The sequence below is a fragment of the Muntiacus reevesi genome, chromosome X (assembly GCF_963930625.1).
Source record: "Muntiacus reevesi chromosome X, mMunRee1.1, whole genome shotgun sequence".
In the NCBI taxonomy this organism is placed as follows: domain Eukaryota; kingdom Metazoa; phylum Chordata; class Mammalia; order Artiodactyla; family Cervidae; genus Muntiacus; species Muntiacus reevesi.
This window is the reverse complement of record NC_089271.1, coordinates 64,613,436-64,639,415: the sequence shown is the minus strand read 5'-3', so window position 1 is coordinate 64,639,415 and position 25,980 is coordinate 64,613,436. Positions and strand designations below refer to the sequence as shown.

Sequence of the window (25,980 nt, the reverse complement as noted above, 5' to 3'; positions counted from 1 at the left end):
CCCCCCACACACACACGAGTCAGCCCCACTACATGTTTAAGAATCATATAATCTCTGTACAAGTATGTTTTCTTTTCATTCCAGTCCCCAAAAAAGGCAATGCCTAGAATGTTTAAACTACTGCACAATTGCACTCAATTCACACATTCACAAAATAATGCTCAAAATTCTCAAAGCGAGGCTTCAATGGTACACAAATGAGAACTTCCAGGTGTTCAAGCTGGATTTAGAAAAGGCAGAGGAACCAGACATCAAATTGCCAACGTTCATTGGATCATAGAAAAAGCAAGAGAATTCCAGAAAAACACCTACTTCTGTTTAATTGGAAAATTCTTAAAGAGATGCTAATACCTTATCACCTTACCTGCCTCCTGAGAAATGTGTATTTAGATGAAGAAAAAACAGTTAGAACTGGACATGGAACAATGGACTGTTATCAAATTGGAAAAGGAGTAAATCAAGGCTGTATATCATCACCCTGCATAGTTAACTTAAATGCAGAGTACCTTATGTGAAATGCCAGGCTGGATTAAGCGCAACCTGGAATCAATATTGCCAGAATATTTATTAATAACCTCAGATATGCAGATGACACCACACATATGGCAGAAAGTGAAGAGGAACTAAAGAGCCTCCTGATGAAGGGGGAAGAGGAGGGTGAAAACGCTGGCTTAAAACTCAACATTTAAAAAGCTAAGTTCATGGCATCCAGTCCCATCACTTCATGTCGAAAATAGATGGGGAAACAACGGAAACAGTGACAGACTTTCTTTTCTTGGGCTCCAAAATCACTGCAGATGGTGAGTGCAACCATGAAATTAAAAGACACTTGCTACTTGAAGAAAGCTATGAGACACCTAGACAGCATATTAAAAAGCGAGACACTACTTTGCCAACAAAGGTCCGTCGAGTCAAAGCTATGGTTTTTTTCAGTAGTCACGTATGGATGTGTGAGTTGGACCATAAAGAAGGCTGATTGCTGAAGAATTGATGCTTTTGAACTGTGGTGAAGCCTCTTGAGGATCCCTTGGACTGCAAGGAGATCCATCCAGTCAATCCTAAAGAAAATCAGTCCCGAATATTCATTGGAAGGACTGAAGCTGAAACTGAAGCTCCAATACTTTGGCCACCTGTTGTGAAGAGCCGACTCTTTAGAAAAGACCCTGATGCTGGGAAAGATTGAATGTGGGAGGAGAAGGGAATGACAGGGGATGAGATGGTTGGATTGCATCACCGACTTGATGGACATGAGTTTCACCAAGCTCCGGGAGTTGGTGAAGGAAAAGGAAGCCTGGCATGCTGCAGTCCATGGGGTCGGAAAGAGTCAGACATGACTGAGTGACTGAACAACAACATGCAAGCGAACAAAAGTCCAGGACCAGATGACTTCACAGGCAAATTCTATCAGGCATTAAGGGAAGAGTCAATACCTATCCTCCTGAATCTATTCCAAACTCATTCTATCAGGCCACTGTCACCCTGATACCAAAAGCAAACAAAGATATCACCAAAAGAGAAAATTATAGGTCGCTATCACTAATAAACATAGGCAAAAAATCCTCAATAAAAAAGTAGCAAACCTGATCCAACAATACATTAAAAGGACCATACAATATGATCAAGTGGGATTTATCATATGATACAAGAATTTTTCAATATTCACAAATCCATAGGTCTCTATATGCAGAAAAAGTGTTTGAGAAAAATCCAATAACCTTTTATGATTTAAATAAAAAGTTTACATTTCCTGAGGAAGGAGGCAAGTGGGCCTGAGTCTAGATATTGAAATCAGATTCCGGCTTGCACTTCGAAATAGAAATAACAGCAGAAACAGGGTAGTCAGGCTTTGTCTCCTGACGAGGCTGTAAGATGATAGCTATGGTAGAGACAGAGAGGGGCTACACCCTGTTCGAGTGAAAGATCAAGAGATCACATATTTCCCATCCTCAGGGCAGGAGAGACACGGCACATGTGCAGAGTGTGCCCCTTGGGGGTCAAAAAGAAAAGGGCACCACCTCACAGTATGTGATGCCGTCTCCCCCATAGGTCTCTGGGCTGGCACCCATCTTGGAATAGAGTAGTGCATGCATGTTGGGGAGGGTCCCACGGCAAGTCAGATGTGGGGAAAGAAACCAGATAACTGGCCAAACATAACTAAGACCCAGAAGGACTGCCCTATATAAATGACTTAACTGACTCTTTACTGCACTCCTCCTCATTACGACGGATGCCCACACTGTTTCTCACCAAGTGTGTTTCTTTGCCTTCAGTTCAGTCGCTCAGTTGTGTCCCCTTCTTTGCCACCCCATGGACTGCAGCTTGCCAGGCTTCCCTGTCCATCACCAACTACCAGAGCTTGGTCACACTCCTGTCCATCGAGTCAGTGATACCATCCCACCACCTCATGCTCTGTTGTTCCCTTCTCCTCCTGCCTTCAATCTTTCCCAGCATCAGGGTCTTTTCCAATTAGTCGCTTCTTCACATCAGGTGACCAAAGTATTGGAGCTTCAGCTTCAGCATCAGTCCTTCCAATGAACATTCAGGACCAATTTCCTTTAGGATGGACTGGTTGGATCTCCTTGGAGTCCAAGGGACTCTCAAGAGTCTTCTCCAACACCACAGTTCAAAAGCATCAATTCTTCAGCAATCAGACTTCTTAACGGTCCAAATCTCACATCCATATGTGACTACTGGAAAAACCATAGCTTTGACTAGACGGACCTTTGTTGGCAAAGTAATGTCTCTGCTTTTTAATACACTGTCTGGGTTGGACATAATTTTTCTTCCAAGGAGCAAGTGTCTTTTAATTTCATGGCTGCAGGCACCATCTGCAATGATTTTGGAGCCCAAGAAAATAGTCTGTCATGGTCCATTGTTTCCCCATCTCTTGCCATGAAGTGATGGGACTGGATACCATGGCCTTGGTGTTTTGAATGTTGAGTTTTTAGCTAGCTTTTTCACTCTATTCTTTCACTTCCATCAAGAGGCTCTTTAGTTCCTCTTCTCTTTGTGCCATAAGTGTGGTGTCATCTGTGTATCTAAGGTTATTGATATTTCTCCCGGCAATCTTGATTCCAGGTTGTGCTTCATCCAGCCCGGCATTTTGCATAATGTACTCTGCATATAAGCTAAATAAATAAGATGGCAATATACAGCCTTGACGTACTCCTTTCCCAGTTTGAAACCAGTCTGTTTTTCTGTGTCAGTGGCTTCTTGCTGCATACAGATTTCTCAGGAGGCAGGTCAGGTGATCTGGTATTCCCATCTCTTGAAGAATTTTCCACTTTGTCATGATCCACTCAGTGAAAGGCTCTGGCACAGTCAGTAAGCAGAAGTAGATGTTTTTTCTGGAACTCCCTTGCTTTTCTGATGATCCAACAGATGTTGGCAACTTGCTCTCTGGCTCCTTTGCCTTTTGTAAATCGAGCTTGAACATCTGAAATTTCTTGGTTCATAAACTGTTGAAGCCTTGCTTGGAGAATTTTGAGCATTACTTTGGTATGGTGTGAGATGAGTGCAATTGTGTCGAAGTTTGAACATTCTTTGGCATTGCCTTTCTTTGGGATTGGGATAAAAACTGACCTTTTTCCAGTCCTGTGGCCACAACTGAGTTTTTAAAAATTGCTGGCATATTGAGTGCAGCACTTTCACAGCATCATCTTTTAGGATTTGAAAAAGCTCGACTGGAATTCTGTAACCTCCGCTAGCTTTGTTCATAGTCATGCTTCCTAAGGCCCACTTGCCTTCACACTCCAGCATGTCTGGCTCTATGCGAGTGATCACACCACCGTGGTTTTTCGGGTCATTAAGATCTTTTTTGTATAGTTCTTCTGTGTATTCTCACCACTTCTTCTTAATATCTCTGGGTCCATTAGGTCCATGCCGTTTCTGTCCTTTATTATGCCCATCTTTGCATGAAATGTTGCCTTGGTATCTCTAATTTTCTCGAAAAGCTCTCTAGACTTTACTATTCCATTGTTTTCCTCTCTTTCTTTGCATTGATCACTTAGGAAGGCTTTCTTATCTCTCCTTGCTCTTCTTTGGAACTCTGCGTTCAGATGGGTATAGCTTTCCTTTTCTCCTTTGCCTTGCTCTGTCTTAGCTAAACTGTTTCTCTGTGTGCTCTCCCACTTGTTGTGCTGCATCACTGATAATAAGCTTTGTACCTATTTTTACAATGGAAACAGTGACAAACTTTATTTCCTGGGGTTCCAAAATCACTGCAGATGGTCACTGCAGCCGTGAAATTAAAACGACCCTTACTCTTGGAAGAAAAGTTGTGACTAAGCTAGACAGCATATTATAAAGCAGAGACATTACTTTGTTGATAAAGGTCCATCTAGTCAAAGCTATGGTTTTTCCAGTAGCCATGTATGGATGTGAGAGGTGGACTATAAAGAAAGCTGAGCACTGAAGAATTGATGCTTTTGAACTGTGGTGTTGGAGAAGACTCTTGAGAATCCCTTGGGCTGCGGGGAGATCAAACCAGTCCATCTTAAAGAAAATCAGTCCTGAATATTCATTGGAAGGACTGATGCTGAAACTGAAGCTCCAATACTTTGGCCACCTGATGTGAAGAAACTGACTCATTGGGAAAGACTTTGATGCTGGGAAAGGTTGAAGGCAGGAGGAGAAGGGGACGACAGAGCATGAGATGATTGGATGGTATTACCGACTCAATGGACATGAGTTTGACCAAGCCCTGGTAGTTGGTGATGGACAGAGAACCCTGGTATGCTACAGTCCATGGGGCCACAAAGAGTCGGACGCGACTGAGTGGCTGAACTGACTGAACTGACTTAAAGTTTTTACTTCCTTGAGAAACGCATTTTTCAATGGGGAAAGAACTAGGGAAAACTTTCTTCTAGCCTCTAGCCATTTTCAGTCTCGTGGGTAGGGTTCCTGGTTTTCATCCAGGCTACCCATGTTCAATTCCTGGGCAGGGAACTAAGATCTCACTCAAGCCACTGCTCACTGCCGCCTCTCCACTTGGATTGGAAGAATCAAAGCTATCAAGGTGACTATACTACCCAGTGCAATCTACTGATCCAATGCAATCCTTGTCAAATTACCAACGGTATCTTTCACAGAACTAGAACCAAAAAATCTCAAAGTTTGTATGGAGACACAAAAGACCATGAAGAGCCAAAGAAATCTTGAGAGAGAAAAATGGAGCTGGAGGAATCATGCTCCAGGGCTTCAGAGTATCCTACAACGGTGCAGTCACCAAAACAGTGTGGTACTGGCACAGAAACAGAAATATTGATCAACGAAACAGGATAGAAAGCCCAGAAATAAACCCATGCACCTATGGTCAATTAATCTATGACAAAGGAGGTGAGAATATACAAAAGAGAAAAGGCACTCGCTACAATAAGTGCTGCTGGGAAAGCAGTACAGCTACATGTAAAACAATGAAATTAAAACATTCCCAAATGTCATACAAAGAAATAAACTCAAAATGGATTAAAGACGTAAATGTAACACCAGATACTATAAACCTCTTAGAGTAAAACACACGCAGAACACGCTTTGACATAAATCGCAGCAATATGTTTTTTCATGCACCTCCTAGAGTAATGAAAATAAAAACAAAAATAAACAAATACGACATAATTAACATTAAAAGCTTTTGCACAACATGGGAAACTAGAAACAAGATGAAAGACCTCCCTGAGAATCAGAGAAAATATTTGCAAACATAGTAAGCAACAAGGGATTAATTTCCGAAATATGCAAATAGGTCATGCAAATCTCTCTCTCTCTCTCTCTCTGTCTCTCTGTCCCTCTTCTCTCCCTCTCCCTCTCTCTCTCTCTCTCTGTATATATGTATATATATACATATATATATACATATATATATGGGCTTCCCTGGTGGCTCAGACAGTAAAGCGTCTGTCTGCAATGCTGGAGACCCAGATTCAATCCCTGGGTCAGGAACATCCCCTGGAGAAGGAAATGGCAACCCACTGCAGTATTCTTGCCTGGAAAATCCCACAGACAGAGGAGCCTAGTAGGCTACAGTTCAGGGGGTTGCAAAGATTCGGACACGACTGAGCAACTTTACTTTATTTTATATATACATATACATATGTATACACACACACACGTGGTTGTCATACATTTTGCATCTATGCACATTATAAACTCTAAACACATTATCATTGTTCTGCTTTAAATTGACAATTTTAAATATTTTTGATGAATAAAAATATCTTCTATGTTTGGCCACATAAAAAGTAAAATAATTAAATAAATAAAATAAAAACTGGTCAATTTGCCTAAGTTTTCAAGCTGATTAGAATAAAACAGCTCATAGTGTCCTCTTTCCTCTAAAATTCTATTTTTGGAAATAATAGCATTTCTCCTACATACAGTAGTTGCAAGAAAATAACACAGAACACCCAAACATCCTTCACCTTGACTGACCCATTATTATTTTGTCAAATTTCCCATATTCTGTTTCTGTCTCTGTGTTGTTGAATCATTGGAGTTACTTTAAGACATTGCAGTGTTTCTTCTTTCAGGATTTCAGTATGTATCTCTTCAGAGAAAAATTAGTCTGCCTCAAATCTTAATCCAATTATCATACTCGGGAAATTTAACTTTGAGACAATATAATTAACTTACTATATGATCCTCATTCAAAATGTCTGATTGTCCCAATATTGTTTACGTACCTGAATTCTAAAATAAACCTTGCTTCCAAATAAACGTTATGTAGTGCATTTGGTTATCAGTGTCTTTAGTGTTCTTTAAACCACAACATTTTCCTAGATTTTTTGGGGGGGTTACATGATATTGAAATTTTTAAAGATCCAGTCCAGGTGGTTTTCAGGAAGCTTCTCCAGTGGAATTTGTCTGATTGCTGCTTCCTGATTCCATTCAGGTTAAACGTTTCAGAAGGAATATTGCATAGGTGATGTCCTGTCCTTCTCAATTTATGGCATCAGGATTTTCTTATGATTCTTCCAATTCTATTCAGATATATTTGACATACAGCACTGTATGTATTAAAGTGTACAGCATAATGATTTGACATACATACATCACGAAATGATTATCACAATAAGTTTAGTAAACATGCATCTTCTCATATAGATAGAAAATTAGAGATAAAGAAAAAACTTTTCTTGTGATGAGACCACTTGGGATTTATTCTCTTAACAACTTTCGTATATAACATACAGCAATGTTAATTGCACTTATCATGTTATACATTACATCCCTCGTACTTATTTACCTAATAACTGGAAGTGTGTCCCTTCTGCCCACCCCTGTCCCCACCCCCACACCTACCCTTTGGTAAGTGCAAATCTGAACTCTGTTTCTGTGAATCTTTGTTTCTTTGCTTGTTTGGTTGTTTTTGAAGTGTAATTGACATATAACACTATGTCAGCTCCTGGTACACAACATAGTGATTAATTATTATCTGCATATTTCAAAATGGTCAGCGCTATAATTCTAGTTATAATGTGCCACCATGCAAGATAGTACACAGTTATTGGCTATATTTCCTACACTGTGCATAACTCTTTCTGTATCTGAATATTTTAAGTTGCTGACCTCTTAAGTGTAAACACATTTTCACATCCCGACATTTTTACTCCTTTCCTCATGTTTACTGTTTCTGACATCATATTTTCCCTTTTTTTTCCCCCTGTATGTTTCTTAACTAAGGGGTTTCCCTGGTGGGTCAGTGCTGGAGATGTGAGTTCGATCCCCGGTTCAGGAAGACCCCCTGGAGAAGGCAATGGCAACCCACTCCACTATTCTTCCCTGGAGAATCCCACGGACAAAGGAGCCTGGCAGGTTACAGTCCACGGGATCTCAAAGAGTCGGACATGACTTAGCAAATAAACAACAATAATGCATTAACTGCATATTGTGGATATAGATGATTTTACTACTTTTGTCTTATAACCTTCCCACTAGCTTTGTAAGCCATTGATACAGCTTTGTAAACTGTATATTTGCCTTTATCAGTGAACTTACTCCTTTCATCATTTTCATATTTCTAATTGTGTCAGCCATAGGTATATATATGTCCCTTTCCTCTGTTTTTTGTACCCTCTTCTTGAACCTCTTTCCCAGCTCCCACCCTATCCCACCCATCTAGGTTGCCACAGAGCATCAGGTTTGAGCTCCCTGTATCAGACAACAAATTCCCACTGGCTATCTGTTTTATGTAAGGTAATGTATGTGCTTCAATGCTACTCTACATTTGTTCCACCCACTCCTTCCCCCACTGTGTCCACAAATCTCTTCTCTATGTCTGTGTCTCCATTTCATCCCTGAACTATGTTCATCAGTACCACCTTTCTAGATTCCATGTGTATGCCTTAATATCTGATATTTGTTTTTCTCTTTCTGACTTACTTCATTCTGTATACTAGGCTCTAGGCTCATCCACCTCAATAGAACTGACTCAAATGCATTCCCTTTTCTGGCTGAGTAACATTCAATTGTATATATGTACCACAACTTCTTTATCCATTCATGTATCTTTTTCCATTATGGTTCCCTTATGGTATATGCCCAGTAGTTGGATTGCTGGGTCTTGTGGTAGTTTTCTTCCTAGTTTTCTTTTTTAAGGACTCTCCATACTGTCCTCCATACTGACTGTATCAATGTACATTCCCACCAACAGTGCAAGAGGGTTCCCTTTTCTCCACATCCCCTCCAGCATTTATTGTTTATAACTTTTTGATGATGACCACTCTGATGGATGTGAGGTGATACCTCATTATAGTTTTGATTTACATGTCTCTAATAATGAGTGATGTTGAGCATCTTTCATCTGTTTATTAGCCTTCTGTGTCTTCTTTGCATAAATGTCTATTTAGATACTTTGCCAAGTCTTTGACTGGGTTTTCTGTTTTTCTGGTGTTGAGCTTCATGAGCTGCTTGTATCTTTTGAAGATTACTTCTTTGTCAGCTGTTCAATTTGCTGTTATTTTCTCCCGTTCTGAGGGTTGTATTTTCACCTTGTTTATCATTTCCTTTACTGTCCTAAAGCTTTTAAGTTTAGTTAGTTAGTTAGTTAGTTAGTTTATTTATATTTCCATTACTCTAGGTGGTGTGTTATAGAGAATCTATCTTGCTGTGACTTATGTCATAGAATGCTCTGCCTGTTTTCCTCTAAGAACTTTAGAGTTTCTTGTCTTAGAGTTTCAATTCTAAGTTAAAAACTTGTAACTCCTTTCCCTGTCCATCCAATCTTGCCCTGAGTTTTTTGATCCGGTTTATGAACCCTACTCTGAATGCTTTCTCAAGTAGAGTGCCTGCCTCCACTTCACTTAGTGCTTCTTTGGGGTTTTCCCTTGCTCCTTTGGTTTGAACATATTCCTCTGTCTCCTCTTTTTGTCTAATTTGCATTTTTAATCCTATGTGTTTAGTGGGTTGATTACATCTACCAGTCTTGGAAGAATGGCTTTCTGTAGGAGACATCCCATGCGTCTCTGCAGTGCACGCCCCTCTGGTCACCAGAGCTATATGCTCTAGGGATGCCCCGTATGTGAGGCATGGTCTCATAGGGCTAGCTAGCCTCTGGTCTGACTGCTTGCCAGGCGCTGCTTTGTGTGGAGTCTGCCAGTCACTTATGAGTGCAGTGGGATCAAGGTACTGCTGGCTCTGTGTCCCTGAGGGATTTCTGAGTCTGTTTCTCTTGTGAATAGGTGCAAGCTTGGGAATCCCAGATCTAGCATAGGCCAATTGTTTCGTAGGGCTAGTTCCTGCATTGCCAGCTACGGGGTCCTAGGTATACCAAACCTTTGCTTGTCCCGCTGGTGAGTGTGGCTGTTTCTGAAGGCAGCTGGCTGAGAGGCCAAGGTATGGTGAGGCTGGTTTGTCCTGCCGTTGACTGAGTTTGGGATCCAGGGTGTCCTGGGGCTAGTGCCAGCTCAATAGTGTGTAGAGATCTGTTTCTGTTCCTGGGTCTCTAGCTGCAGGGCCCTGGGGTCCCAGAGCTGGTCACAGTTCACTGTTGGGTGGGGACAGTTCCTAACATGGCTGGCGGTGGGGCCCTAGATGTCCCATAGGGGTGTCCACACACTGCTATGTGGGGCCAGATTCCAGAGCTGCTGGCTGAGAGCTCCAAAGTGTCCCAGACCTGGTGTCTACTTTCTGGTACACTGTGCTGGAACTCAGTGGCTCCTGGTGCTGGTGTGGCCCTGCCGGTGGGCGGCCTTTTTCCTGGTATGGCAGACTGAAAGGTGGGAGTTACTGTGGTTGCTGGTGTCTGCCTGCTGGTGGGTGGAGCTAGTTCTTGGCTTTGCTGGCTTCAGGGCCCTGGAGTGGTCCAGGAGTTGGTGTTTTGGGCCACTTTTGGTTGGGGCTGTGGTCCAGGATGTACTAGGGCTGTTGCCTAACCACTGATGGGTAAAACTGGTCCTGGGGCTAGTGATGACCTGCTGTGGGCAGGAACTAGGTCCCAGGGTCTCTGACTGCAGGACCCTGGAGTCCTGGCTTAATGCCTTCTTACTGGTGTAGAGGGCCATGTGGTGTGTCGGGGCCTCTGATTGACAGGGCCAGCTCCAGGGACTCTTAAGACAGCAGGCTTGCTTGTGGGTGGGGCTGTGTCTCTGCCTGGCTAGTGGCTTGGCCTGCCCTCGTACTACTGCCTACAGGCTGATGGGCAGGTCTGGGCACTGGTGCTAATAAGCTAAGGGAGGATTCCAAAACGGCACTTGTTAGCACCAGTGACCATGTGGTAGAAGGAGCTCTGCAAAATGGCTGCTTCCGGTGTCTATGTCCCCAGGGCGAGTCCAGCTGCCTCGTGCCTCTCTGGGAGGCTCTCCAAGATCAGCAGCTGCCTCTGGCCCAGGCTCCTTTCAAATTATTGCTTCCGCCCTGGGTCCTGGAGCATGTGAGATGTTGTATGTGCCCTTTAAGAGTGGTGTCTATTTCCTACGGCCCCTGGCCCTCCCAAAAGTAACTCGTGCTGACCATCAAAGCCCAATATTCTGGGAGATCATCTTCATATGAATAAATATAATTCCATCAGCAAAAATATACAAAGTAGAACTATACAGAATAAGCATGAAGCTTACAAATTTAACATTGAAAAAGTAAGAAATTAAACAGATACATTTAATAATTTCACTCATATAGCTGTAAATAGCTGTCATCGCTAACTCATATCATTTAAAGATATATATACAATACAAAACTTTGAGGGAAAGGGAAGAAAGGATGGCACAAAAGTAAGTGTGTGGATATTCTCCTTGAAGAAGGAATGGGGCTAATATAAGACAGAGAAACTTCAGAAGTCTTAGGGAAAGCCAACACTATCCTCTTCTGTGACTTGGGGGTATATAATTGATAATCAGTTATTACACTCCACGTATATATTGCGACTTCTTCTCTGTCCATGTTACATTTCAGTATAATTGGAGAAAAATATAATGCTAAGGGAAATAACATCCCAGTATAAGCATATTGTAATTATGTTCTAACCAGAAGTAGAACCAAAGTTACTTTCTTTGTTTCTAACATATCTAATTGAGATTAGTAATTTTATATCATTTATATTAATAGCTTTGTTTTCAAGAACTCATAACTGTTTGCTAAAAATAAGAAAGTGATGCTTACGTAATTATAATATCAATCTTAATTTTTAATAAATATTCCATATTTGGGTAGTACATTTTAACTCAGAATTTAATTGTGAATTTGTGCTGAAACCCACAGAAGTGTTGTATTTGGTTACAATTTCTCAGAGACTTTTCCCTTCCCATGCACTTCCTCTCAGAGGTGGAGCACCAAGAACCTGAAAAAAAGAAATGAAGGCCCAAAATACAGAGTAATGTGCCTGCATTGTAACATACCTATTTGACCAGCTGAGGGCAGTATCGTTTAAGGCTCTTTGTTGGGAAGGGCCAGATGCCATGCCTTTGGAGTTCTTCCTGTTCTTTGTCATTAGCTTATTAACCCCTGAGACGAAGGGGCTTATTTGAGCCAACATGGTGGTGATGGTGCTGGTGCTGGTGGTTGGATGGGCTGCATCTCCCTTGCCCGTTTGGCACTTCTATCTTAACACCAGCCTTCACCCCTGCTCCCTGCAGCAGCAGCTCTTTTCTTCCTCTTTCTCCTCAGACAGAAACTGAGACCATTGATGTCCTAGACTGGGTGTGCTCTCACCTTCCACTGGCACAGAAGCGGTAGGTGGGTGTGCACATCACTTCAAGCCCTTCCCTTGTTCTTTGTAGGGAGCAAAACTGGAAGAATTTTCCTGAAATGATAGCCTCCACCCCACATTGGGTGCGCCTCCTTTTGTTTCTAGACTTGTAGTCCAAGTGAAGGCTCCACTCTGGATTGTGGCATTGATAAGGCCAATAGGAAGAATGTCATTTTTTCAAATCTCTTTGATTGATGAAATGAAACAAAATCATTCTCTGGGGCCACCTCTCTGCCTAAAAATAAAATAACATCTCCTATTAAAAATACTGTTCCATCTTCTAACCTTGTTGTTTTAAATTCCAGCTATCATAATTCACCACCCTTTATAAGGATGGTCCTGAAGCAAAAATTGAGTAAACATTTATGTTGAGACTTTACTTTAAATGACTGAGTATCTAAAGGATCTTCTCAGATTCTTCTTATGGATTTTTCATCTCTTTAAATGACATTTGCTTTTTTGCTAATTCTAGGACACCATCAGAAGACATTTGGAAAAAAAATATTTGCCCATAATTCTAGGACCCAAACGCCTCAACGGATATTTCCCACATGGTTCCTGCCCCAGAATCACAGACATACAAAATATTAGGGCTAGTTAATCTGATGCAGAAATCTAATATGTCTCCTCCTGAGAGGTGTACAAATGAGGAATCTGAGAGTAGAGGGACAGTGCCATGTCAAGGCCAGAAGACAATTCAACTATACCCCTTCAGTTCCCACTTTGTCATTAGTTAGAACAGAAGCACCTCCATCTCTTCACAATCAGACCTCTTGTGGATGTATGTTGAATTTGGTGCAGCTATTTCCCAAACTCACAACTACTTGAAACAATGAAATCTGCCCCATTTACTGTCAGTTATAGCTAGAGTCTTGTTCACTCACTTGAGCACCCCAGGTGAAGCACTCCCCTTCACTGCATCCACAGAATCTCTAGTGTTTTGTGGTCACTGTGGATCGTTGACCTAACAGGCCTAACACAAGGCAGAGTAAGGTAGGGCAAGCACTTGATGAGGAATCAGGAGACCTACCTCTCTCCTAACCTGCTGAAAAGCACTTCCACATTCTGAACCTCTGTTTCTCCATCTGGGAAAAGAGGAAGGTGATCTAGATCAGTGGCTCTCAACCTGGGGTCCAAGAACGTCCTGAAATTGTGTGCAAAGTTGTGGGAGGCATGTATACAGTCTTCTTGGAGGGTGTAAGGAGCTCATTAGATTCTCAAAGGAGTCCTATTATGGGCTGAATTGTGTTGCCCCCAAATTCCTATCTTAAAGCCTTAACCCTCAATGTGACTGAATTTGGAGATGGAGCCTTTAGAGAGGTAATTAGGGTTAATTAAGGGAGCTGGTAAAGAGTCTGCCTGCAATGTAGAAGACCCCAGTTAGATTCCTGGGTCGGGAAGTTGCCCTGGAGGAGGGATAGGCTACCTACCCTAGGTAGGACTTCCATTGTGTCCAGATGGTAAAGAATCTGCCTGCAATGCAGGACACCTGGGTTCGATCCCTGTGATGCAAAGATCCCCTGGAGGAGGGCATGGCAACCCACTCTAGTATTCTTGTCTGGAGAATTCCCATGGACAGAGCAGCCTGGTGGGCCATCGTTCATGGGGTGCCAAGTGTCACACACGACTGGGCAACCAAGCACAGCACACACAGAGGTTGTAAGAGTGGAGCCCTAATCCCATAGGATCTGATATCCTTATAAGAGAAAGAGATACCAGAGATCTCTCTCTCTCTCTTTCCCCATACATACCCAGAGGAATTGTTATGTGAAGAAACAGAGAGAAGTTGGTGAACTACAATACAAGGGGAGTGCTTTCACCATGAGTTGAACTTGCTGGCACCTTGATCTTGGATTTCTAGTATCCCGAACTGTGAGAAACTAAATGTTCTTTGTTTAAGCCATCCAGCCTGTGGTATTTGGTTTGGGCAGCTTGAAGAGACTAACACAAGTTCCATAAGCCAAGAAAGATCCAGAGCCATTGGACCTACTGGTTGCCTGAAACGCATTCTGTAAATTCATGTTTTAATACATTTTTAGATACTTTCAGATTTCGTGAGTTCTTGCTTAGAACAGTGCAGTATATTATTTTTATTGCAACATACTTCTTTTTTCTAACAGCTGCATAACACAGATTTGTAACCCCTGGACCAGAGTTTAAATCCTGATTCCACCACCTACTAGCTGTTTGACTTTGGACAAGTTATCACAGGCTTGTGTCTCGTATATGAAATAGGGATAAGATTAGTGTCTACTTCACATGGCTGTTGTGAGAATGAAATGACAGAGGAAGAGCTTGGCACATAGTAAACTTTCAATTAGTAGCTTTTGTGATGAAAATGTAAGTATCTATCAGGGTTTTTTGCCCTTATAAACTACACTGCTGTGAGCAAACTTCTTTATACACAGAGAATTCTTTTTTCTTTTAAATGATTTCCTCAGGCTCAATTCCTGACCATGGTACAACCGAGTCAATCCCTTATCATTTAGATGTTCTTATCTTCTTCTTATTGAAGCATATCATTTACATTTATTTTGTAAATCTCTTAGAAATACACAAAAAATCAAAAAAATTTTATAACATTTCCACGAGTTCTTTCTATTTAGTATAGAATTTTATTAGTCCCTTTCAACTCAGAATTATCAGTGTTGCTAGTTTTGCACCACATGCAACATTTGTAAAGAGTGCTTCACTGTTGGGTCCAGGATTTCCTTCCAAACTACGGAGACCCCCATCTGCACCCTGTCAGTGGAGATGCTTTCTTTTTTTTATTTTTATTAGTTGGAGGCCAATTACCCCACAACATTGCAGAGGTTTTTGTCATACATTGACATGAATCAGCCATGGATTTACATGTATTCCCCATCCCGATCCCCCCTCCCACCTCCCTCTCTACCCGATCCCTCTGGGTCTTCCCAGTGTTTCATGTACGTATAAATAACGAAAACTACATCATAAAACTGGCAGATCACCAACAGCTGGCACTGTCAAATGTATGCTCACTTTAGAAACATGAAAATGTAAACAAACCAAACAAACAAAAGGCCTGTCTTAGAATCAATGAAATATGCTCATTCACCACTACTATGAATCCCATCTTCTTCAGATAATTTTCTTATTCTACATTTCCCAATACCCATTGCATGCCTGTGATTTGGTTCTCACCATTAGGGCATTTCTGCAGAAGGCTTTGATTTGTAACACGAAGAAACTGCTGGGCAGAGGTCATGGTTTCCGTGGCACTGATGGCAATAGAGGCAGTGTTTCTGAGGTTTCAGATCAATTAAGCAACAATGTTTCTGAGAGCTTTGCCCAAAGTTTCTTCTATAGCCCTTCTAACAATTCTGCAAGGGATAAATTCCCTTCTGTCCCAACTAGTTAGAGTTGCCCCCATGAGATTTTTTCTTTCCTTCTTCCTTGTTAACAAACTGATTTTGTTGAGAGCAGCAATATGTGCAGGCTAAAAAGTTATATTTCCCAGGCTTCCTCAGAGAGGTATAAGCACAGGACTAAATTCTGGCCAGTCACACATAATTGGAAGTGAGTACATAGAGCTTTGGGGTAGATTCCTCAGAAAGCAATGTGACCTCAGTATGTCCCACATCTTGAGTGGTAAATGTCAACTCTTTAAAGCTAGAGTTTTTACTATTATTATTGTTGTTGTTGTTAAGGGTAAGTAGAGGACACAGATTCATTTTGCAAAATAAAAATCCCAGCAGGAGGTACATTTGAATTACTATAAGGAAACAAAAATATGAACTCCTACGGTATACTGATAACTCCCCCAGGGTGGAGAATGCTCTGTACACAGGTTCATTTTACCTGAACCCCATTAGCATGCATAAAGGGTCACTAGGTACAAATTGGTCAGATGCTTCTGCAGATATGTTAGTGCCAGGAATAGCTGACAAGCCAGAACCAGAATCTATGGCTTTGGCTTTATTTCAGGTAAAATTTGTATTACATGACCAAATATTTGGATTTTATTTTGTATCTGCAATGTTTCCCACTGAAGAACAATATCTATCTTATGGAAAGCTCATACTCTTAACTCAACAAATGCTAGTTTTCTTCTTGCCTTATATTTCTTTTCTTACCATCAGAAGTTGATTTCATTTCATAGTGTTTTAAATTGGAATGATCCTAGATCATGAAGCTTTAAATTATTATTATAAATCTCTTTGCAGATTGCGTGCTCTTTGTTTAACATCTGTTTTGATGTACCACTGCCAAATCCACACTGGATATATCATTCTTTGACGGTATACTCTGCTAAAACTAGCAATGAAATAAAAGTACCTAAATGCTGATACAAACATATTTTATGGCAAAGAAACCTGAGTGGGAGAGCTGAATCAGTTGAACAGTCTCCTTTTGTTCTTTACCTTCTCTTCCTCTCCACTGCCTTGAAGACAGATGTGAAAGATGAAGCTCAGGCAGCCATCTCGTGAAGGCTAAATAAATGATCATTCTCACACTGAGCAGAAATACAAAAGGAGTCTGAATTTCTGAAAACATCATGAAGTACTATTTCAGCCTTTGACTGCCCATCTTCAGACTCTTCCTCAAATAGAAAAAAAAATTTACTTAATTTGTTTAAGCTACTGTTTTTGGAGTCCCTGTTACTGGAGCTAAATTCAGATTCTAATTGATTTAGAATTTGGTACCTCAAAGTGCAAGCTGTAAGTTACAGAATCTAAAGTTTTAGAATTGGCTGAATAGGAAGGATTGGACTTGGAGCCATAATGGTAAAGCTATGGCAGGTTGAAAAGTTGTTACTCTTAGGTATGTGGTGATGAAACATTTGGTCAAACAGTTGTATGTGGTTCTTCAGAAAGTGAGTTCTGTGCCAACCAAAACTGTAGTTTAGGGCAGTTAGGTTATTTTTAAGTTCATATGTGCATTTTACTCTTTCTACATAGAAAGTCTTATCATGCAAGAGAATACAGGAAGAGAGGCAGAGGCAAAGAGAGATGAAAGGAAGATAACCTCACCCACACAACCATCCAACACTGCACTTGCACAGCCGTCTCAGATACTGGGCCCCACTTCCACAAGACTGGAAACGTTCCCAGATGAGCAAAAGCTGATGGAGTTCTTTACCACTAGACCTGCTCCACAAGATAGGCTAAAGGAAGTCCTTCCAATTGATACAAACGGAAGGTAAACAGCACTCTGAAGCCATGTCAAAATATAAGGTTCTCTGGTAAAGACAAATACATGGACCAAACACTATGAGAGTTTTGGTGAATAGAATTAAATAAGAAAGACATAAAAATAATTATAAACCTATATTAAAGGGTATACAATATATAAAGATATATGTTATTAATACCATAAAAATGGAGCGAACTGGGAAAGAATTCAGGTTTTATATGTAACTGCAGCTGGTTTCAGCCATTTAAAATAGTGCATAACTTAAAGAGGTTTTATATAACTCCAAAGGTAACCACATGGAAAATATCTGTAGAATATATAAAAAAGGAAATAAGAAGGGGATTAATACATATCACTACAAAAAAGAAAATCAACAAAATTGGAGGGAAAGCAATAAGAGATGAAAGGAGGGACAAAAAAAGCTACAAGACATATGGAAAATAATTAACAAACTGGTAGTAAAGTCCATCCTATCAATAGTTACCTTAAATGTCAATGGATTAAACTTCCCAAGATACATAGATTTGCTGAATGATTAGGGAAAAAACAGAATCCATATACACTGTCTACAGGAGATTCGCTTTAGGTCTAAGAACACACAGAGGCTGAAAATAAAAGAATGGAAATAGATTTTCCATGCAAAATGAGAGCAGGAATGGCTATAGTAATATCAGGCAAGATGGATTTTCAATAAAAAACAGTAATAAGTGACAAAGGACATTATATAATGCTAAAAGGGTCAATTCATCAACATAATATAACAATTACACAAATTTAGGCACCAAACCTCAGAGCTCTTAACTTTAGAAAGCAAATGTTGACATATTTGAAGGGAGAAATAGATTGCCACACAATAACAGTAAGACACTTTGATATCCCACTTTCAATAATGGATAAAAACAACCAAACAGTAGATCAACAAGCAAATAGAGGACCTAACAAGGCTCCAGACCAATTGAACTTAACAACATATGCAGAACAATCCATCCGACAACAGTGAAATACACATCCCCCTATATAAATGGAACATTCTCCAGCATAAACTACATGTTAAACCACAGAACAAGCCTTAGCAACGTCAAGAAAAGTGAAACTACACATAGTATCTTTTCTGATCACAGTAAATGAAACCAGAAGGCAACAGCACAAGGAAGATGGGAAAATCCACAAATGTACCAAAGTTTAACAACGTATACTTAAGCAATCAATGGGTCAGAAAAGAAGGCACAGGGGAAATTAGAAAACATCTTGAGACAGAAGAAATGAAAACACAACATGACAAAATTTACGGGGTACAACGAAAGCAATGCTGGGAGTTTATAACTATAAATGTGTACATTAAAAAGGAAGAAAGATCACAAATCAACTATATAATTTTACACCTCAAGGAGCTAGAGAAAGAACAAACGAAAACCAAAGCCAGCAGAGGAAGGAAATAATAAAGATTAAAGCAGAGATAAAAAATAAAGAACAGAAAAGACAACAGAAAAAAATAAACATAACTGTACTTGGTTTTTTAAAAGATCAAGAAAACTGACAAATACTTAGATAGATTAAGAGAAAAAGATGAAAATAACTAAAATCAGAAATAAAAGATGGAATATTAAACCAATGTCCCAGAAACAAACAGGATTATAAGAGAACATTATGAACCATTGTTTGGGAAGTAACTGGACAACCTAGAAGAATTGAATCAATTCCTAGAAACACACAATCTACCAGAACTGAATCAAGGAGAAATAGAAAACCTGATAGACCAATAATGAGATTGAAACAGTAATCACTAACTCCCCCACAAAAAAACAGGAACAGATAGTTTCAATGGAGAATTCCATCAAACATTTAAGGAATTAATACCAATCTTTCTCAAATGGTTCCAAAAAAGTTGAAGGAAAGGTAACACTATCAAACTCATTTTTCCCTGATATCAAAGGCACCAAAAGAAAAGAATATTACAGGCCAGTTTCCCAGATGAATGCAGACGCAAAAATCTTCAACAAAATACTAGCAAAACAAACTCAACAGCACGTTAGAAGGACTATGTGCCACAGTCAAATGGGATTTATCCCTTGGATGCAAGGATAGTTTAACATACAAAAATTAATCAATGCAATAAAACACATTAACATGAATGAAGGACAAAAATCACATCATCATCTCTATAGAGGCATAAAAATTCAACCTTCTTTCATGATAAAAACACTCAAAGAACTAGGAGTAGAAAGAAATTACCTCAACATAATAAAAGCCATATAAGTAAAGTCCACAATGAACATCATACTCAGTGGTGCAAAACTGAAAGTTCTTCTTCTAAGGTAAGGAACAAGACAAGGAAGCCTACTCTCACCATTACTATTCAACATACTGGAAGTCATAGCCAGAGCACTTAAGAAAGAAGAAGAAATTAAAGGCATCCAAATCAGAAAGAAGTAAAATTATCTCCATTTGCATATAGCATGATTTTGTACATGGAACACCCAAAAGATTACACACACGCACAAAGTTCCAGGACACAAAGTCAAGAAACAAAATTCAGTTTTATCACTAAACACTAACAAAGAACAATTTGAAAAGGAAATTAAGAGAACAATTCCACTGACATTAACATTAAAAAGAATGAAATACTGAGGAATGAACTCAAGCGAGGAGTCAAAAGACTTGTACACTACAAACTACAAATCATTGCTGAAAGAAATACAAATAAATGGAAACACAAATAAATGGAAAGACATCTGTCTACACAGACTGGAATACTAAACATTGTTAAGAGGTCCACACTATCTGAGATGGTTAATTTTATGTGTCATCTTGACTGGTCCAGAGTACCTAGATATTTAGTCAAACATTATTCTGGGTGCTTCTGTAGGGTGCTTTTCCATGAGATTAACATCTAAATCGGTAAACTGGATAAAACAAATCCCCCTCCCTGCAGATAATGTGGGTGGGCTTTACCTAATCAGTTGATAGTCTCAATAAAGCAAAAAAGGCAAACTTTCCTCATGTAAGAGAATTCCTCCTGTGTGAAAGCCTTAGGACTGGGACATCAGCTACTTTTACTGACTTTAGACTCAAAATGAAATATCAGCTCTATTGGTTTGGTTCTTAGGCCTTCTAACCTGGACTAGAGCTAAACCACTGGCTCTTCTGGGTCTCCAGCTACCCAACTCACCCTCTAGATCTTGGGACTTACCAGCCTGTATAATTGAATGAGTCAATTCTTTTCCACACACAAACACACACACACTCCATTGGACCTGTTCTTCTAACACTCTACTCAGACTGATCTACACACTGCAAACCCTATCAAAATCCCAGTGGCATATTTTACAGAAAAAGAAAACTTCATCCTAAAATCTAAATAGAATCTAAAGAGATCTTTAATAGGCAAAGCAATTTGGAAAAAGAAAAAAGTAGAGAACTCACACTTTCTGATTTCAAAATATTACAAAATTACAGTAATCAAAACTGTGTAGCACTGCCATTTAACAAATAGAACAATGGCGTAAAATAGAGATTTTAGAAATACACCCTCACTTACAGAGGGTGTGCCAGGTAGCAGACTTGCTGGAAGAGAATAAAAGGGGCCTTTTTTTTTTTTTTTTTTTTTTTTTAAGTTTTAAGATCTTTGGATCAAAGCAAGGGCTCTGGAGTGAGATTGCTTGGTTTTAATGCTACCACTGATCCACACAGGCCAAATGACCTTGGTTCAGTGACTGAACCTCTCAGTACCTGTTTCCTCCCCCGTAAGAGGCTGGTAATCCCTGGTACTATAGTCCTAGGAGTGTCACAAGGAAGCATTTCTACTTATGTATGGCACTTAGAAGAGTGCCAGGCACTGGGTCCTGCTGTATAAGTTGATTTTAAGAGATTCTGCCTAATTACCTCCCAAATAGATTTCTTGCACCTACCTCACAGAGGTTTGCTCCTAACTTCTCCCACTCTCAGAATGGTTAAGCTCTTGGAAGGTTGTCTTCCTAGTGTGTGAAACCTGATTAGTTGTTTTAGTTTACATCTCAAGAATCAGCAGTGGTGAGCACCTTTGCAAGTGTAAATGGACACTGAGATTCTCTCTTCTTTCAATTGCCTCAGATTGGAAAAAGAGCTGAGGGAGCAAGGTCAACCCCAGTCTGTCCCTCAAATCTGACTGCCAAGAACGTTTGATGGAGCAGTTGAGGCAGAGATGTTACAGAACAAAACTACGATCCCTTTGTCCTCTGGCCACTTAGGGAGAAGTACGCCGACCACTCATCACTGAGTGCGGGATTCCTCTGCCCACTCTCCCATTGGGTCATAAGACTTGTGGTGGAAGGGAGGCTGGCAAGTGCTTTCAGCACGTGCTAGGCGTCCAGCGCCTCCATCCTGACGTTTCATCCTCACCTCCCAGAGACCAGCGCCCTCAGTACCCTCCTGCCTCCCGCTCCACCCATTTTGTACACAGTCAGGGCTCAGGGATGTGACTCTAAGCGTAAAGGGGAGGTGGGACAGGAGGAGGTGGGACGAGAGGCTTGACAGAGGTATACTCGCAGGATCACCTTCACCCACCAACTCCAAACTGCCGGGATGGCCCTTGGGCTGGGCAGCAAACCAGCGGAGGCCCTCGACCCCATTGGTTACACCTCGCGGGGACGGCCAAACAAGGCGCATGCTGGTTGGCAGGAAGCGGACCAATGAGGAGGCGGCAGCTCTGGCGCGCTGAAAGCCTCGCGTTATTTGCGGCCATCTCCTGCGTGTGGTGCGGCTGGTGCTTGACTGCGCACTCCAGACACCGCCCGCCTTACCTGCCCGAACCGCCGCCACCGCGACCCAGATAAATCATCACCGCCCCAGATCTGGCAGCAATCCATCTCACGACATGAGCTCCCCAGATGATGAGGTGTCTGTTTCGGAAGCGGGTTTTGGCTCAGACTGTGGGGAGCGGACCAGCGGCCTTGAGGCCAGCTTCACAGCCCTGCAGGGACCCGGCCCCGGCCTCGGCCCCAGCCCTGGCCCTGAGCCGGGGGCAACTGGAAGCAGCGAGGGTGAGGGCGGGGGTGGCTTCCCAGACCCTGAGGACTTTGAGTCAGAGCGGGAACTGCTGGAAGCGGGAGGGCCGGTGCTGTGGGGCCGCGAAGGCCGGTCTGGCTTCCCGGCCGACGACCAGGGCGATGCCCTGCAGCTGGCTGACGAGTCAATGGCGGCCATCCTGCAGCAGATGGCCTACCTGAACGTGCTGGGCATCAGCAGATACCTGCCCCAGGAGAGCTACGCGGTCGGCGAGGTTTCTGACTTGTGGGACCTCGAGGAACGTCCTTGCCATCGAGGCGGTGCCGCCCATAAGTGTGGGGAAGCGGCACAGGCTGAGGCTGGCCCTAACGGGGTCGGCAGGCCCAAGGCGGGCCGGGCCTGGGGGAACCCTAAAAGAGGCACTAAGAGTAGGTTGAACGTGGCTGTGGATCACCAGTGGCCTCCCTCAGAAAATCCAGCCGGGCTGCTGTCTGACCCCGAGTCCTCTGAGGAGTTTAGTGAGATAGAGTTGATGAGGGTGAGCATTTCTCCCAAAGACGGAGGCCGGGTCAAGCTCAAGAGCCCTGAGGATCCTGGGAACACACCCAGACGCGCGAATGTCCAAGGCAAGGAGAATCTCCTTAACGTGCCAGGCACTTGCCTGTCCTCGGCTCCGCAAGGATTAATTTCAGTTGTGGAAAGGCAGGACGGTGCAGAGCAGGAGGATATCTCTACCCCTAAGAAAGTGCAGAGCGTGCTCTGGGGGAAGGGGAACAGCCTGTCCAGCTACCCGGGAGTGGCAGTAGTATCAGCTGCTGCAGCTGCCGCTACAGGCAGTGGGCCGTGGCCCACTCCTAGTAGGAAGGGGGTCCAGGAGAAGAAATCCCTTGGGGGCATCTCCAAACCTGCCATGGAGAGAACCTTCCCTTCCTGGGGGCAGGGAGTCTCGGCCACTCCCCTGGAACCGGCCACCTTCCCCCCAATCTCCGGCATCCCGCTGCTCGGGAGGTCCAAGAAGGAGGCCTTGGTCCCTTCGGGAGTCAAAGAGTTCAAGCACACCGGTGCTGGGAAGAAATCCGTGGCTAGGCGAGCCCAGGAGTTGGTGGCAGCAATGGCGGTGTCGGGAGAAGACAACGACCCAAATAGAGACCCATTCCCAAAGGGCCAAGTGAGTAGGCCAGACCCCTCCTCTCTCCCCACTCTTCCCCCTCCCACCCTCCCCACGGCACAGGTCTTCACCCCTTGTCCCTCTCTCCATTCCTCAGGGGTCGTCATTGGGTGGCCCTCGGTCACTGGGTCATTAGGATGACAGATTGGGATCCTTTTACTAGGGACAAACGTTAAGGTAGCACTTTGGGTGTGCTGGGCTCGGTTCTCCACCCTTGGCCTGTTTCCAGCCTCCTCCACGAGGCTGGGGCTGGAGTAGAAGGGAGAGCTGATAGCCGAATTGATTTGAGGGGACCCCTTAAAAGCTTCACAGAGCTTCGGTGTTTAGACGCATCACTTTCCTGCTTCCTACTTCCTAGCTCTTCCCCAAACCTTCCTTGCAGGGTGCCCAGGTTTCTCAGTGCCAAACTGTTGACCCCAGCTCAGCTCTGCCTACTGGCCTGGGGCTGACTGAGAGAGAATTTGCTAAAGTGATCAGCCTTTCAATTCTCTTTCCAATTCCCTGCCTCAGCTCTGTCTTGAATCACTCGAGCTCTCACACACACTGACACAGATATATAAATGCACTGGTACACACACGCTCGTGTGCACACACACACACCCTTACTCCAGATTAGTGAGAAATTTTTGTTTTTAGCTGACCACTGACAGGCCAGGGCCATCTTGTCCATGGATGCATCATGGAGAACACAGCAGCGCCAACCTCTACATCAGAGGGGCACGGGATTCAGGAAACTCAGAGCCCGTGGCCAGTAACAAGGGAGGAGTCATGCCCAGAGGGCCTGGCCCCTCAGGTGAGTGTCCTGGGTTTTTGATATGTGGGGAGGAGGCCAGGGGTGAGGGCAGAAACCTCTGTCTCTGACTCTCTCTCTCTCTTCTGGGGGCTCAGCCTTGCTCTCAGGCCGCTTCTCCCATGGGAAACAGGGTGTCAACAGGGCTGGACCTGGCCCCCTCACCTTCTGTGTGGGATTTGTTTGGCAGGGGTGATCGGTGGCAGTGCCCCAACAGTTAGTCTGGGCGTAGACCTGCAGGCTAATAGCCTTTTCCGTGAAGTGCTGTTTGCCCACATTGCTCTCCCAGGTGCTGGCTGTGGCTGCCGCTCTGGGAGGCTCGAACCCAGAACCAGAGTCTTTGCTGACCATCGTGGTGAAATGGCTGCCCCTAAGGAAAAGGAGGGGCAGGCCCAGAGAGAAGATTTGGACTGCCTGCTGGGCAGAGCAGGGGAGGCTTGATGCTAGCAGAGGGTGGTATGGCCTCACCTCAGGTTAGACCCGACCTGGCCCTTTCCACCTCACTGGGAACCTGGGAAGCTGGATTGTGTGTCCTTTCCCTCTCAGGTGACCAGGAACCAACTGACCATCCCCCAAGACCGAAAAGACAGCAGCAGCTACCCGGAAGGTAGAGGTGTCTTTGGGTAATACTTCTTCTGGCTCCTGGAAATGCACACCCAAACCCCATGGTGGGATCTGGGTCCAAGTTCAACTGACATGTGTGGGCCCCCCTCACCCCCATCCCGAACCCCAGGGAGGGAGCCCACCTCCTTTCCCCGGAGGAAAGTTTTTCCCTTGCCAGTCTAGACACCTGGCTTTGGGATGGAGGGCCCGGGGAAGAGGAGAGGAGGAGGAGAGGGGAGGCGGGTGTATACTAACCATTTCTCTTCCTCCTGTGTCTGCTGGCCTAGTGTCTGGTGCTACAGAGAGAAATAGACGACCTTAAGGAGCAACTTGGTATGAGGAACCAGGGACAGAGAGCAGCGGGTTCTTAGTGCAGAAGCAGGGTGGGCCCTTGTGGTGGGGTGGGCTGCAGGTGCAGGGGTGCTTATAGGGATCAGCATTCCTGTGGGGAGGAGAACCTATGAAACCTGTCCCTGGAGCATGTGGTGCATGTTCAGCTGGGCGTGCGGACAAGTAGCAAAGTACTGTGTGGACTGCGTGCATACTCTGCCAGCCAGACGAGTCCTAGACAGCTCCTGATAGGACTTGTAGAGACGCCTTGTTGATCTGTTGTGGTCTCTAAGGGTCTTGTTGGATTGTTTGCGAGACAGTTTTTGAATGGTTTGGGCATGGCCCGGAGCTTGAGAGCTCTTGACACATTACGTCTCCTTTTAGGAAATGGCTCCACATTTAATTCCGGTAGTGGGTAGTGATCAGGCCCAGAGCTCTTTGCATCGTGCTTGGGGGTATGTGTGTTTCAGGTTGCAGGGCTAGGTGGTTCCCCACGGGGACAGGGGCACAGGCTTCTATTCCATCTGTCTGGAGCACCTGTTTATGCCTCTCCCTGTTGCAGCCTCCAAGCGGTACCTGGCTGACAAGTTCCAGATCGTTTGAAGTGAGTGTTACACACTGCATGCCCCTTCCCACAACGTTGGCTCTTGAGCAAGGCTGTGGGCTGGCCCTGGCTTGAGGCTCTTCCCTGATTCTGCTGTTTTACAGGTTGAGTCCAGTATCTTCCTGCAAGAGGAGCAGCGGTTAACCTCCAAGGCCGGCGAGCTATAG

At 43.3% G+C, this 25,980-nt stretch overlaps 1 protein-coding gene across 1 annotated transcript; it reads left to right on the top strand.

Moving 5' to 3' along the window:
• The first annotated feature begins 22,187 nt into the window (after positions 1-22,187).
• On the top strand, positions 22,188-25,980 carry LOC136154514 (uncharacterized protein CXorf49 homolog). The gene is made up of 5 exons (XM_065916777.1): positions 22,188-23,486; positions 24,566-24,631; positions 24,823-24,883; positions 25,772-25,806; positions 25,918-25,980. The coding sequence occupies exons 1-5, from the start codon at positions 22,188-22,190 to the stop codon at positions 25,978-25,980; spliced, it is 1,524 nt and encodes a 507-aa protein (XP_065772849.1).